General features: G+C 38.9%; 1 protein-coding gene across 2 annotated transcripts in view; it reads left to right on the top strand.

The window, feature by feature from the left end:
• The first annotated feature begins 1,387 nt into the window (after positions 1–1,387).
• Positions 1,388–16,413, top strand: part of ST8SIA4 (ST8 alpha-N-acetyl-neuraminide alpha-2,8-sialyltransferase 4) — a 143,602-nt gene continuing 128,576 nt past the window's right edge. Inside the window, exons 1-3 of one of the 2 annotated variants that reach the window (XM_023730134.1) lie at positions 1,399–1,416; positions 1,599–1,806; positions 8,634–8,765. In XM_023730134.1, coding sequence (XP_023585902.1) covers positions 1,694–1,806; positions 8,634–8,765 — 245 coding nt within the window. In that variant the 5' untranslated portion in view covers positions 1,399–1,416; positions 1,599–1,693. Of the gene's footprint in view, positions 1,807–8,633; positions 8,766–16,413 lie in introns of both variants that reach the window. The other variant, XM_004375050.2, reaches the window with a different exon arrangement.

Raw genomic sequence — 16,413 nt, 5'->3', positions numbered from 1 at the left:
GTAACTCTGAATACCCCTGCTAGTTGTGGATTGGTTTTGGGCCTCACCATTTCCGGGTGTTGGGAGGTGTAAACTCCCTGGGCCAAGGGTGGCTGACCGCCTAAACCACTGCCCAAAATGAAGGAACCAGGAATTCAAGGGAGGCTCTGCGGGGGGCGGGGAAGCTTGAGACCCTCACGTGTGGAAGGGGGAAATCCTGGCTTCCAGGCACTGTCTCATGCTAGGGGTGCCTCCCCACCTACTCCCACCAGCCTGTAGTAAAGAGCAGAACAGAGTCGGTATAACAAAGGGCCCAGTAAAAGTCCCTCTGAGTGAGGGTGGGGACCAAAGAATGGTGGAGAAGTTAACTCAGACTGTAGTCTAGAACTCAGAACTGGAAAAGAGCTCAGGCCAGGCCATTGGCTTTCTGATGCAATAGAAGAAAATCGGTAGGAGCGAGGAGTGGTTGAAAATCTGGGCCGAATACGTATTATTGAGACTTTTGGAGAGGCGCTTTCTCCTCCTCCTTTCTTTCCTCTTTCTACCTTACTTCCTTTGCATGTGAGTGTGTGGGCGGGCTTGCTTTTAAAGTGAGGTCGGCGGTAGCTGCCTTTTTTTCTTCCAAATCCTCTTTATCGCCAATGAGCTTTGAGTGGGATTAGAGTTACCTTGATTTGGCGTGAGGAGTTTCCAAATGGCAATGAAAGAAAGTCACATAAATAGCCATGAAGTTCCCAGTGACACCTTTGTCGTCGCTTATTTCCTGCAGCGAGGCGAGGTTATCACCCACTATTCACTTTAGGTGTATGGCCGGCTGATCGGTTCACACATGTAATTTCAGATTAGCTGTGCACAGAACACAAAACGTCCTCCGCCTCTTAAACTCGCCCTCTCCCGTTTCACTCTACTTTGGAGGGTGTGCGTAGCGTGGGCGTGCTTGTGTGAGCGCGTGTGTTTGTTTAGCAAAGGCGCTTGGAAGAAGCTACCCCTTCAGCTCGTCACCCACAGCTCTATCCGAAGCGTTCCTTGGACAGGACGTGTCTCTAATCTGTCCCCAGCCAAGATGTCATCTCCACGCTGATGTGGACAGAGCATCTCGGCGCTCCTGGGTTAAGGGAGCTGGAGCTTTGGTGTCCCGGGAGGGCGGCCTGACCCCCTGGAGCGCTGGGCTCTCGAAGGGATATGCGCGCTCTGGTGAGTGCGAGTGTGTGCGTGAGTGGATATGTGCGTGTGTGTGTATAAGTATGGGTACGACAGTGTGCTTCCTCTTCTGGCACTGTGCAGGCAGCGGCCCGCAACGCGAGGCAACAGCAGCCTCCGCCCCCTCAGTCCAGCGATTGGCTGGTTTTGCTCATCATTTGCCTGCTAGGAAGAGGGAAGGGCCAGTGACGCCCCCGAGCCCAGCTGCAGAAGCGGCCACCACCTCCTAAGCTCAAGGTAGCTCATCTGAAAAGAAACCTGAGCCCCAGGGAGGCGGCACTGAGCGACCTGGGCAGGGCAGGAGCGGCCTGAGCGGGCGGGCACTAGTCAGCGCGTGAGGACCCGGGCGAGCTCGGCCGCCGCGGACCCTCTCGACTTGCTCCTGAGATCCGGCTCCACTCTCTCTTCGCATTTTACAGATTTACCCCCGCGACTGTATCTCCCCAAAACGGAGCCTTTATTTCCAGAGAAGGTGTGGGAGCTGGAGCCACCAGGACTTTCCCGGGCACCCAAGATGCGCTCCATCAGGAAGAGGTGGACTATCTGCACGATAAGTCTGCTCCTGATCTTTTATAAGACAAAAGAAATAGCAAGAACTGAGGAGCACCAGGAAACGCAACTCATTGGGTAAATGCAAAGCTTCATTTCAGGATATGACAAAAAGTCAAGCCATGAATGAAATGAGAATATAGAGGGTAGAGTAAGGGTTGGGGTAGTGTGTTTGTGTCCGCGCTTGTGTGTGCTTAGTCTATGAATTAAATAACAAAGGCTGTTGCTGAGGTGTGTGTGCTTCTCCACGCCTTTTCCAGTAAGAGTTCAACTTGACCAGTGCGGTAGTTGCGACAGTTGTATTGGCGTCGAGGGAACGCTAAGCCAAAGGAGAAGTCATTGCAGAAGTGTCAACAAAGAACGTGTGCCCTTGTCCTTTTAATCCGTGGGCCCAACTCAAGGGATATGTCTTTATTCACCATCCGGTTGCCCTTCTTTCTTTCTCTCCCCTATCACTCTAGAGAAACATAAGAGAAAGCTGGTTGCCTGAAAGGCTGAAGTTAGAACCCAGAAAGCAGGGAATGTCTGTCTCCACTGTTTCTCTACTCTTCGCTGGCTTTTGGTAGAGCTGTGCTTCATAATTTGAATTAGGAACTCCAGTACCTTATTTGCTCTTCCTTGGCTAGAAGCATGGGCAAAATGCATGGGCGGCATGGTTATATTTTTAGAAACTGGTACTGTAGCTTCACACAGACTATATTTCTGCTATTTCTTTAGTTTGTCTAGATGAGCTCAGAACTGCCCGTTCCTTCCCCCACCCCCTTAAGTTTTCTAAATATCACACTTCCTTCCTTCCTCCCCCTGGCCTATGTGACTTTGAAGTTTACCCTGGAGGTGGCTGTAACTTTGTGTTGCTGATATAGCTTGGAAGCGTTTTCGGAGGATGTGAACCTGGTTGTCAACTCTGCTTAAAGTCCTGTTTCGGAAATCCTCCCTCATCCGGAGGCGTCTACTATTGGAAACTCCTCACTGCCAGAGACGCCCGGCTGGTTTTTATTTTCCCAGACATTTATTAAAATAAGAGAGAGCCCCTTGCCATTGCGTGTTTATGTGTGTGTGTGTCTCACAGGACTGCTGAAACACATACAAACACATCCTTAAACTTCATGCGCTCCATTGCTTAATATTCCTACTCCTCCCTAAGTGATAAGCATTTAAGTGAGCAGGAGGCTGATTTATCCTTAACAGAAGGAATTCCTATTTTATAGAAAACAAAAATAACAGAAGTACAGTCGAAACGGACTGAAAGAAAACAAAAAAGCTAATGAGGAATGGGCTGGGTGGTTGCTGTGAATCTACAATTCTCTAAATGGTCTATTCTGGGGGAAAAAAGGCCGAAATGTATGAGATTGCGCAGAGGATGGGTGGTTTGAAAATTCGGTCAAGCTCAGTTGTCAGAAAAAAACCTTCTTTGGGCGGGGTGTGGGCATCTCCAATGGACCTGTGCTTCCCAGGCAGACAAAGAGGTCTTTAGGAAGGTGATGAATGGGCGCGTGGGGGCTTCTGTGAGAGGCGGAGGCAGGGGCCTGGGGGTCGAAGCTCTTTGTTCCACTCTGGGCTGGTGGGCTCTAAGGATAAACCTGAATCTGGACAAAGCCTCCAAGCCTCGCCAGGACGCTGAGGGTTCAGGCCTTGGCTCGGGACCCTGGAGAGCCGGAGTGGGCGGGGCCTGTGAGGTAGGAGGGTGCGCCAGATGTCGCCCTTGCGCCCTCTCCGGGCTTCTATAAACCGTCCACAGTGTAAGGAGTGCACCCCGGGTCGCTCTGGGAGAGAAAGCGGACCTGGGACACTATAATTCAAGGGCAACATTTCTCCTGTGACCCTTTCCCAAACGCCGCCGGCCGGCGGACGCAGCCCAGGGCGCAGAGGAAGAGAAGGCGGGCAAGGGCGCGGCGGTTGGACTAGCCTGGTTGGGTTTTCGCTCGCACCCCTTTCGAACTAGGCTGCGGCTTCCTCCCAGCTCCTCTGAGAAAGCATGAGGCGGGCTCTAGAGTTAACCAAACAGGAAGAGAGGTGCATCGAGTCTGTCCCCCCTCCCGAGATCTGTCTGAAAAGGTGGAAGAATGAGTGAGAAGATGGGAGGAATCACCCTCCTTGTTTCCAAAAAAAAAAAAAAACTTTCACTACTCAGTCAGGAATCCGGCTCCTCCTCCTTTATTAAAGCCGGCAATTACAGTCCTGCGGGGCCAGGCCGAGTGCTGGCTGCTGGCGTTGCGCTTCTACCACTGCCCAGCAGCAACCTGGCTACAGCGTATGCTCCCGGCTCTTCTGGAGACCTTGGAGTTGGTGCTGCGGTAGTGCTGCGAGAGGGACAGCTAGTCCCCCTGAGCATTCTTTCCCTTTTCCCCCAGGGTGAAACGTTCAGTGGAAATAGTCTGTAATCCAAGCTCATAGTTTTATTTCAACTCCCAAATACTGTTTCTGGTGGGAAGAGTTGACTCACCAAACCATGTAATCATCTCATGACTCTAACCAAGCCATATGGAGAAGCCAGTTTTTAGACAGTAAACTAGAATGGAGGTTTGGCACCGGAGCCCGGGCCAGGACCAACATTCAAAAGTGAGGTAACAGAGGAAGACTCTGGCCTTTGGGGGGCACTGCGTGCCTTGTGGGTGGGAAGTAGGTTTAATTAAGGGTTTTCCACAGTCCTTGAATCTTAGAACATCCCTTTAGACTCACATTTAGTTTCCCTGTTAACGATTTTGCAGTTAACAGTTCCTTTATCTATTAAAATTCCCCATCACTGGGAGTCCCAACTAGAGCTAGTGTAGCATCGCTGTTCTTATATTCCATATTGACCCTTCGTTCTTTGCCAAAGGGAGAGAACACCAGCACAACTTTTCCACCAACCACCCTCATCTTCACATCTCCAGAGAAATACTAACAGCATGTTTTTTTTTGGTTTTTGTTTTTTAATTAAGAATTATTTGAGAACTGGTCAAATAATAATTATTGGGCATCTAAAACTGATAGTGCCTTCCACGCAAACCTGTTAAGTGCCTGGAATGGTGACTAGTTTAAAGTTTAACTCAAAGGGCAGTGAGTATTTAGTGGTCTATTCTTGACTGACCAAGTTCTTCTTAATGGGAGTAAAGACTCTTGCCTCACAACTGCCCTATAATTTCACTGACTCTGTGTGCTGTTTTTGGTATAATAGGAAATATGTTAACTTAGTGTCCTATAGATAAAATATGTGAATATGCTCATTTAATGAAATAATGTAAAAGTGTATCATAAACTTTAATATGTGGTACAAATATTCGTTTTGATTGTTATTTCTTAAAAAATGCTGTATGTTATTTCTCTGGTTGGCTGCAAACGGACCTTAAATTAACTTATTTTTCTCGTTCTCTAGAGATCACTCTGTTTTTCCTTTGGCTATGCACTTTAGCTTGTCTCAATAAGTTATCAACAGTATTAGTTCTAAAGCTTACGATGGACTTGACAGTGGAGATAACATTCATACTTAGAGTATTACCAGTATCAGCAGTTAGTTGCAGTTTATTTTAGGGTAGAACCACCCTTGTAAATCAGGAAATCCAGAATTTACACTTTACTTCACATGTCACATTTGGATTTCTACTAAAAACCATAAGCAGTAAGTTTGGGTAGAATATCTCATCTTTATTTTTAGTTGTTTGACCTTTAGGTAATAACAACACAAAATTACTTGCTGTTTTTGTTCAGGCTTAGTTTGATGCACATTCCTTTCTTTTAAATAACTTTTAAAATTTTCTATGAAGGTGGGAGTTTAACCTAGCCCCAAGGGAACACATTCATTCCAGAGCCAAGTCCTGAAGAGTTTTCAGCAGTTAAAGCAGGGCTTTGGGGACCTAATTTCATGAGATGAAATTAATTGTATTTAGTTATGTACTGCATCTCTAACAGAATAAATTGTGGTGATGCCTGGCAAGTCAAATTTCAAAGAAAAGACTTATTTGTAGATACTAGTACTGGACAATGTTTTGTTCCCTTAGACATAAGATTGCTATGAGTCAGAACCTCAACAACACCCAATAACACCACCAACTATCACAACTATTGTTGATTAGCCCCTGACACTAGTATCCCATAGATGACTTAGTGGATTTTTCATAGCTCCACAGAAGCAGGAGCACTTTGTAATATATTGCTTTATACTCTGTGCCTCCATGGATGTGTTTTGTTATTTTTCCTTTAGAAGTATATACTGAATATTGCTGTGGGTGGGCCTATGCAGGAAAAGTCTTTAGTGCAGCTGTTTAGAAGTCATATCCTATTTGGAATGAGAAACTGGTAGGGGGTAGTAACATCCTTCATTCCTTGCATTCACGGGAAGGAGAAGCCTTTTCTAAAACAGAATGCTACCAAGATCTCAAGTGAAAAATCCTTTGGGGCCCATTTAACTTTATACAAAGAAATTTGCTCTACAGCCTCAGATTGCGTGAACTCTGGCCCTCTTACATGTGAAGCTCATTAACTATAGGAAGGAGAAGTGTGCATAGTTGTAGCTACTTTTTTTCCAAGTTTTTTAGTGATAAAAGTCTGAAATTTGGCCTAACACCAGTTCAATGCAAACAATTCAAATGGTGTAGTAACATGGTAACATTTCATGTTATAGAACTGATTTAACCTTTTTAAATCACCTTTTTTTTTTAATCTTAAAGGTTCTGAAAAGAGTTCTTACACTAAGTAGACCATAGCAATCATTCTGCCATAAAAACATGTATCTGTATCCACATAAGTCAGTAAAGAAGTCTTCCACAAATGGAAAAAAAAAAAAAGCCAGCCCATGCATATTTTTACTTTTTCTATGACAGTTTATTAGTGGTAGAAATATTATTATAATCATAGAATATATGCTTAGAAAAAGATGGTATTTACAATTATTTAAAGAATGAAGATTGGAAAGATCCCCACCCCTAGAAAATTATGATACTTTGTGTTGACAATCTTGAAGGTGTATCTTCAAAAATGTGGTTAATGTCTTCCTATATCCACATTTTCATTCATATGCCCTTATTATCATTAGACATGTAATATAAAAATTGACTTCTTAGGCACTTAGTAGTAAATTGTACCCTATGTTTCCTTGTATCTTAAGTGACCTCTGTAAAATGACTATATTAGCCATGCATAGGCATGCAAATTTATCATTTTCATCAGTAGGATAGTTTAAAATATTAATTTTATAGAGTTTTAAATGTCACAGAGGATAGTTGCATATGATACTTTGAGCTGCTTCAAATATAAACCACATCTTTAAAATAGAATGTGAACGAAAATATCAAACTGTAAGCCTCCGATTACAGAATTCATCAAACAGCCAGTAGACAGACAAGATTTCTACTGATAGTAGGAGAGAACCTGCATGATAAACAGATTTAGACTTTGTAATGAGTAAAGAGTCATGTTACTCTTTAACTATGTTTTTGAGTTCCTAAGAAATTAATAAGTGACATGAAGAAATATATGTACATATTGAAGGGCAGTGGTTTTGTTTGTATGCCATAAACGAGTGGCATTTTGACTCTATGAGTCTATGTTCAGATCTATAAAACCTATTGCCATCAAGTTGATTCTGACCCACGAGAACTCCATGTGCAACAGAGTAAAACTGCCCCATAGGATTTTCTTGGCTGTAATCATTATAGAAGCAGATCGCCAGGATTTTCTCCTGAGGAGCCACTGGGTATGGTCGAACCGCCAACCTTTAGGTTAGCAGCTGGATCACAAACTGCTTGCACTACCCCGGGACCTTCACATCTACAAATTTCCAAAAAACAGTCTATTGAGCAGTGAATAGATTCAGCCATAAATGACCTAATGATATAAATGGTATTATAAGTATTTATCACCATCATCACTACCTGCCCCTAGTACCCCTGCTACCAACATGCCACATGGTAAACTAGCCCAACACTATTGGTTGGAAGGGGTAGCACAGTTAATTTTTCAATGCAGTAGCAAATAATAGAAATGGTTATTGAATAAGTTTTCTTCCCACTACAGCCCCTATCTCTTGACCTCCACCATCTCTCAGGGAAGCATCCTTATTGTTGAGATGCTTTGAGGCCAATGCAGTTTAAAAATTGGCACTCCAATAGTTAGTTTTAAATGACTTTCACCTACAGAGTCCCACTTAATCCTCACAAAGTCATTAAAAACCAAAAATCCATTGCCATCAAGTCGGTTCTGACTCATAGTAACCCTATAGGACAGAATAGAATAGCCCCATAGAGTTTCCAAGGAGCACCTGGTGGATTCAAACTGCCAACCGCAGCTGTAGCACTTAACCACTGTGCCACCAGGGTTTCCCACAAAGTTATTAGGTAATGTTATTGCCATTTTCAAGGTAAGGTGAGGTCACTATGGACTACAAAAAGCATATGACTTGTCGACGAACACATGGGCTAGTAAGTGGTAGTCTTATGAACATGCCTAGGCCACATAATATTCCAAAGTCTTCTTACTCCGAAACAAAAGCTCTTTCCATTATTCTTCAATGCCTTCTGGGAAAATAAAATTACAATCTTGGGTGTAACAAGTATACAGATGCACGGGAATTGACCAAACATCCTGTCTCTATTGTCTAACCAGGGAAGTGGAGGGGAGGGATGGCGTGAAGGGGGAACAAAGCTTTGATGAGATTTTTTTTTCTTTAAGTACCACAGAGGCCTTTTTTTTTTAAATATGAAAATGGTCTCATTTCCAAAAGCATAAGTGTAGGTGTTTATCCTGATACAGTTATATTCACTTCATCCTTATAACACCCTTCATCATGTTCATACCTCTCTCTCTAATATATAGACTAAGTTGTATCTGTAACTTTTCATCACTAATATAAATAAATTATCTTTTATGCTACTTAAACAAAATACTTCTTACTTTCACAACACTAGCTTAATTTTATTTGTTTGTTTCAGCGATGGTGAATTGTGTTTGAGTCGATCGCTCGTCAATAGCTCTGATAAAATTATTCGAAAGGCTGGCTCTTCAATCTTCCAGCACTCTGTAGAAGGTTGGAAAATTAATTCCTCTTTGGTCATGGAGATAAGGTGAGTTTCCTTAATAAGACATAATGAATTTCACATCATGTTCTCGAATGTGTTGGCTTGGCAAAATTATATTGAACACTTGATTTATAGTTTAAGTATGAATACTTTAATAAAAGAGTGAACCAACTCTGTTTAACATTGCTCACTGAAGGATGTGAATCCATAAAACTGAAACCATTATACAGTCAGAAATTTAACAATGAATATGCGAGTTTTGAATATACTGTCTTTGTGCTAATGGAATAAAATATTCAACAGAGTACTAATATTTAGCACACATTATTTTCTTAGTCAATTACTCAAGATGGACATATAATTTGAGAATTATCTTTAACTTCTTCCCTATTGATTCTTCATTCTGATCTTGTGTTTTCTCACACTAGATGAAAATAGAGCTTATACAGTTCCTATTTTTCTGACAATTATAAATAAATTTGGTGTATCCTATGGATGGGTATGTCTATGTGAGCTACTGTAGTAAAAATCTCAAGAATTACATCCTAAGTGGGTAAAAATAAGAAAATAAGCTTTTTAGAGCACTGTCATTTCTTTGTAGGATTTTGGCATTTGAAATGAAACATAAACTTATTAAATCAAACACAATGTCTACATATATCCATCCTGTCTCATGTTGTTCTATGCTAAACATATTAATAATAATAAAGTTAGTGTCAGACTTTCCTAACTATGGAGGAGGAAAGCAGATCATTTTTCTCTATAGTTAAATTGTTGTGTTGGTTATGTCTAAACCAGAGCAGCTTCAGTAAATCAAAACTCCTTAAAAGTCTGAGAAAATACATCTTGTACAAAATAAAATCATTGCATTATCCTAATATTGGAAAAATGCTAATTTTTTAGTGATTGGCTATTAACACACAGATTTTGTAAAAGTAGCTTAGTGGTTAAGAGTATAGGCTGGGGATACATTTGCCTGGATTTTCACCTACTCACTTGTATGTAGACCGAAAGCAACTTGAAGGGTCTATAGCACTCATGTTTAGATTATGCATAGTACTTTGTATAATGTGTTGTGCTGTAGGCACTCACTACGTAGTTAAATTTACTTGAAAGGATGTCTGGAAATTAAGAAGAAATGAGTGTCAGGAAATGCAGTAAATTTGACAACTTTATTTAAAAAAATTGGAAGTGACTAGAAAGGGAAACAGGAAATCAAACCATGGCAATGTCAAGTGGTGGATGTTGGGTTGCTTTTAGCTTAGGGGAGACTTTGTATATTTGTGGGTAAAGTACAAAAATGAGGAGATGAATAGAATCTTATGACAGAGTTTATAAATTGGTGTCATATGAATAGAATATGGCCAGCAAGATTTATTTCAGCTGGATAGAGGAAAACAAACAACAAACAAACCCAAATAAACCAACATTAAAAATCAAGAGATTTCTTATGAAAGTCCAGGTATTAATATACTCTTGAGAAATTGAAAGATTTGACAACCAGATGGGACTTCTCCCAAGCACTAGTTGGCTGAGTTTGACACTAGTCATGATCTGTCTAGTATGACATTTTTACACCTGAGACCCCCTTCTCTCATGTTACCTACCTAGCGTTTTCTTCTTTGCCTCAGACCTCCACCAACACATTTGAATTTAGGGACCTTGTAAGAGTTGAGATAATTATGAGGAAAAAGTGACAAAGTTCGGGACCAGATGGGGTCATAAACACAGGTTATCGTTTAGAATGGAGTATGTAGTCATATTTCTTGGAGTAGATTGGAAAGAGAGAAACATGGATAATTTTTTTAAAAGCGGAAAGTTTGATCCATAAGGATAAGCATTAAATTGAATAGTGTGGTAAGAAGGGAGCCAATTATGTAAGGCTGCACAGGTCAGGTAAAGGAAAGTAATGAAAGATAGTAAAGTAAAATAAGAATTGTAATACTTTAATATATCTAATATGCTGAATAATATATCAAATGTTAGAACTTATAAAAGTAAGTTTAATTAATACATCTTTAATTAATAGTTTAGTTAATACATCTTTCTGTGCCTTCCTGATATCTATACAAAAATGGATATGGATATATGTGTTGCTGTTTTTAAGATGAAATTCAAGCTAAGGATGTTGAACATAAATTGACCAAAACAATTCAGTATTGCAACTTTACAAATTAATGAGAATTATGTTCATATCTTTGAAAGTGATCTATTTTCAATTATAACTGCCAATGATATGAGTGAAATGTTAGTGCTATTTTTATATGGTTCTCCTTAACAAATAAAGAAGTAAACAATAAAAAATTGAGTAAATATTGAGTAATAAATACAATGTTGTCACTTCTTTGCAAGGAAGGAATAATTTTTAAAACTATTATTGTATCATGTGCAAACAGTTCAGAAAAATTATAATTGCCTGTAAGAGACAGTGACTAAAACCAAAAAACCTGTTGCCGTCAAGTTGATTCTGACTCATAGCAACCGTATAGGAGAGAGTAGAACTGCCCCATAGAGTTTCCAAGAAACGGCTGGTGAATTTGAACTGCTGACCTGCTGGTTAGCAGCCAAGCTCTTAACCACTGAGCCACCAGGATAATCAGTTTGACACCTGTAATAAAAAATTTAGAACATAAGAATGTCTGATTGTTGGCTTAGTTTTTGCTATATGTCTTTTTTTTTTTTTTTTAATCATACTGGGAACAAATCATGTAGTATTTTGGGCTATCATTGTTCTTTTTTGCTTCCTTCGTTTTAAGCATTTATGAAGAACCATATGCTTTGTGTCTGTGAGTGAGTATGCGTATATTTTACACGTTTCAAAAATTCAACTTTGGGATGTTTGATTAAGACATTATGACTAATCATTTTTAATCTTGTATGATTGAAACATGCTTACAATGTTTTCTTTTTTTTAATCTCATTAAACTTAAAATGCTCTTTGACATCCCTAATACATTATTTATCTATTTGCATTAAAATGTGAAACAGTCACTGAAGATAAATGGTTTTTTCCTACATTTGTAGATGTGATTTTCTTTCTTATTACTAATTCCTTCAGTTCTCTTCTCACTCCACTACTTTCATAAGTACACTGAGAAGTGATTCACATATATTCATCACACATCTGTAACTCTCGGGAGTTGTCTAAGAAAGATGGTTCCCTGTATTAGTTCATTGTACTTTGAAGATTCATCAAGATTTAGAGCAGAGTTTATGCATTTTTTTGCTAACTTCACAATTAATTAGCTTGGCTTTAAAGACTTGATTTTATTAATAGAACAAGTTTGAGTTTTACCACTGTAAACTGAAAAATGACACATTTAAGATGCATCGTAGGTTGTGAGTAAATCTGTGGACATTGTACTGAGAGATTAGTTGGTTACGCCCAACAGTTGTCACAACATTTTCTTTTCCATCTTTGGGTTATTTCTTTTCTTTCTTTTTTTCTCATTTTTCACGTCGAGTGGAAATCCAAAGAAGCAGAAACACCAAATATGGATATATAGAAATGTGTGAGTTCAGCTACTCATCAGGAGAGATTAATCACCTCATCATTAGTCAGAGAAAATATTTTCAACTCTTAGAATCACGATATATCAAACTTCTTAAACAGTCAAGATTTACAGATTAACTAAACATTACGGCAAATTTATATAATCTTACCTGTCAAAAAGAATTTTCTGTTTCATGTATAGATTTGCTCTACAAGGTCTACGTACGATTCTTATGCTATCTTCTACTTTAGTAAGTTACAAGTACAACAACAGTTAAACGCTCTGCTGTTAACTGAAAGATTGGTGGTTCGAAGCCACCCAGCAGCTCCATAGGAGAAAAGAACTGGAGATCTGCTCCTGTAAAGATTAAGCCTAGAAAATCTTAAGGGGAGTTCTCTTCTGTCACATGGGGTCACTATGAGTCAAAAATATATTCAACGGTACTTACCAAAAAACAGCTAAATCTGGGGTCATTCATCTTGTTACTGTCAGAAGCAATATTCAGTTCCTGGCCCGTGTGACCAGAGGGCCAGATCTCTTATTACTAAATGCACTTCTTGGAGTATTATATTTTAATACTAAAAATGCATACCATAAAATATATTTTTATGGAGTAAATTATATTTTTCTTTGCTCTAAAACAACAAAGTGTAAGATACTGTTCATCAAATATTACCAAATGTCAGGCCAAACATCAAATGGGGATCTGAAATGTAAAGTAAACTGAAAATACTTTCCTTCAAGTGTTTGGGGACAATTTTGCCTTTTCATATGGTTGTGATTGTTTAGGATTTTTCATTCAATAGTAGGATATCTTTCCTATAACAGATAAGACTGTAACTCAGAAGCCCTAAACAAGCTAGAGGTTATGTTCTTTTAGTGCTTAGAGGCAAGTTGCCTTGCAGAAATAATCTTTTGAGACAAAGTTTGTGTTTTCTATCTGACTTTTGTAGGAATAATGAAACACAGCATTTCTTAGTAAATTGTATCAGTATCAGTTGAATTGATAACAGTGATTTTTGTTAATTTCTAAGGCCTCATGCATTTATCTGATGGTTTGACATTATCAAAAAATAATGAGAGATGTATAATTGAGAGTTTGTGGTTTCAAATGAAAAAGAAGCCAACCACCATGTTTTTCTTTAAAGTGGTATGATTTTGTGACTATTTATTAATGTTATTTCAGTTATTTTGTTTGGCATTTATTGTAAAAATAAAGTTTAACATGGCAACTACTTATTGCAATATGTTTATTTTTAAACTAAATATTTTGTTAGCATTGTTATATTAAATTTATTTTATATGATTATGTTAGGATTGATGCTTCTTTATTTCTTTACACCTCAATTTTGCTTGACCACCAATGCTAGAATGAACTTGTCACCCAGATAGAAATCATGAGTAGAATAAGTCATTTTGAGGTATTTGCTAGGAAATCACAATTTAGAATAATGTATTTGTCTTACTCAAGAGAATTCCAAATGAATTTGCCAGAAGACAATGAAAAAAATGTGATTTAGGCTTGGTTTTCTCATGCTAGTAATTTATTCAGACTGGAACTTTTAGAATAATAGAAATCTGGACTGAAAATATTTATCCTTGATAAGATCATAGGTTTTTATTCTTGTTGTTTTGTTTTCTTTTGCTTATTGATTTTGCAAATGGGGTCAAAAGAGCTAATTTTCAAGTATTTCTACTGAAGGATTGGCTATCATAAACAATTTCCTTTTGTAACGAAATATTTTTCAAAGTTTTAACTATTAAGCAACATGTAAGGCATTTTGTGCTGTTTCAGTTTCAGACTCTATTTTCTCTGTTGTGACATTTTGTAGTAAAATAAGTATTATGTTTCTTACTTTTTGTTTCTCTGATGCTTTTTAGTCTATTTTTAATCATTTTATTCCTACAGCAAGTTAATACCTATAACCAATAGTCAGAAATGTCTATTCTGGTGGGGTTTTTTTAGCGGGGAGGGAGGTTCTTTTTTTTAACTTTTTTTTTTTGTACTTTAGATGAAGGTTTACAGAACAAACTAGCTTCTCTTTAAACAATTGGTACACTTATTATTTTGTGACATTGGTTGCCAACCCCATGACATGTCAACATCTCCCCTTCTCAACCTTGGGTTCCCTGTTACTAGCTTTCCTGTCCCCTCCTGCCTTCTCGTCTTGGCCCCGGGCTGGTGTGCCCATTTAGTCTTATTTTGTTTTATAGGCTTCTCTAATCTTTGGCTGAAGGGTGAACCTCGGGGTTTCTCCAGACTCTGTCAGACCAGTAAGCCTAGTCTTTTTTTCTTTAATTTTTGTGAGTTAGAATTTTGTTCTACATTTTTCTCCAGCTCTGTCCGGGACCCTATGTTGTGATCCCTGTCAGAGCAGTCAGTGGTGGTAGCCGGGCACCATCTAGTTGTACTGGACTCAGTCTGGTGGAGGCTGTGGTAGTTGTGGTCCATTAGTCCTTTGGACTAATCTTTCCCTCTTGTCTTTTGTTGTCTTCATTCTCCCTTGCTCCACATGGGGTGGGACCAGTGGAGTATCGTAGATGGCCTCTCACAAGATTTTAAGACCCTAGGTGCTACTCACCAAAGTAGAATGTAGAACATTTTCTTTACAAACTATAGTATGTCAATTGAACTAGATGTTCCCCAAGACCCCCCACAGCCCTCAGCCCAGTAATTCGAATCCCTCAGGTAGTTTGGATGTGTCTATGGAGCTTCCATGACCTTGCCTTGGACAAGTTGTGCTGGCTTCCCCAGTACTGTGTACTGTCTTACCCTTCACCAAAGTTATCTGGTGGTGTTTGAAAAGACTCTAGGCATAAAATATGAAATTAATACTGTTTTATTATAACACTCCCCAAAATGTTGCCTAGAGAGTGTTCTGGAGTCACTGTCTAATGTTTGTAAAAATTGATTCCTAATAGATGCTGCGTAACCTAATTTGCTTCTCAACTTGTGTTGCGTTCCAACTGTAAGGTTTGTCACACAATACTTTCTGATGGGGTCAACAACGTCATTGGGATTAATTTTTAGTTGCCACAACATGTATGCATGTTGTTGACGAGAAACCTACAGAGAAGAAGGAGTGGCACCTGGTGACAGGTTAGCTATATTTAACATTTTGCAAGTGAAAACAATGTTTAGTAACATAATTCTCCTCTGGGACTCTGCAGCTGCTATTTCAAGTGATGAGTGTTGCTGAAAGGGAAGTTCTAGTTGAAAATTCAGTTGAAAAGTTTCTGCATAGAATCTATTCCTGGCAGTTGAACAGTCTAAACCAACCTTTCAGTTTAAGCCAACATTGCCTAGCAAAAAATAGTTGTTATGACTAAGTTTTTTAGTCTCACTGAAAGTGAAACATATTTTTAGGTTTTTTCAGATAACTTTATCATTAAAGCAGTTGTTGAATTTAGGTATTGGCTTATCTAATGGTGTTTTAAAAATTAGATTATGCTTAGAAAATGACAGTTAAAGATCTAAAGAGGACTTCTGTTCTTCTTTTAAGTCATGCACAGTAAACACAATCCTCTGCTTTGAATATCTAGTAATAACTTGACCACATACCAGAAAAACTTATGCTGGTACCACGTACAGATTAAAAATGAGATTTTATTGATTCGTGTTTGTTTTAGAGACCGGAAGTTGAATTTTCTTTCTGTCCCTTTAACTTCTGAAGTAATTTTATTTAACATGCTGTTTTCATTCACACATCAATTATCTTCTGAACAAATGCATATGTGTTCTCCCTGGTGATACTTACAGTGTTGTTTCAGTACAATGTAAGTACATAGTTTTTCATGCTTCCAATGACAATTAACTAATTATATTTAAGCACTAGTTTCTTTTTCTTTTTTTCATAGATTTACCATCTAAACAACAACTAGACTTAGCACATCCACATAGCTTTTTATAGTCCATTACATCTATAACCTAAAAAGTGCCCTCAGCCTGCTAGAGGAGCAAAAACTCAAACTTTTCTTTACTGTTTCCAAAAAATATTAAGTACTTAAGTCACAATATTACTGATTCATAGTAATTATTTTAAATCTTTCTGGCATTCTGCACCAGGAATCTTAGCTCAGATAATTTTCCATGCATAGATTTAAGCCCTAAAATAGAAATGAAAAGTTCGATTCAGTGTAAGAAAGAGAAGATACTGGAGTCATTCAAGATTTTCTTTTTTCTCTCTTTCAGTTTTAAA

Source organism: Trichechus manatus, unplaced genomic scaffold (genome assembly GCF_000243295.1).
Source record: "Trichechus manatus latirostris isolate Lorelei unplaced genomic scaffold, TriManLat1.0 scaffold00032, whole genome shotgun sequence".
In the NCBI taxonomy this organism is placed as follows: Eukaryota; Metazoa; Chordata; class Mammalia; order Sirenia; family Trichechidae; genus Trichechus; species Trichechus manatus.
This window is presented reverse-complemented; position numbering and strand designations above follow the sequence as displayed.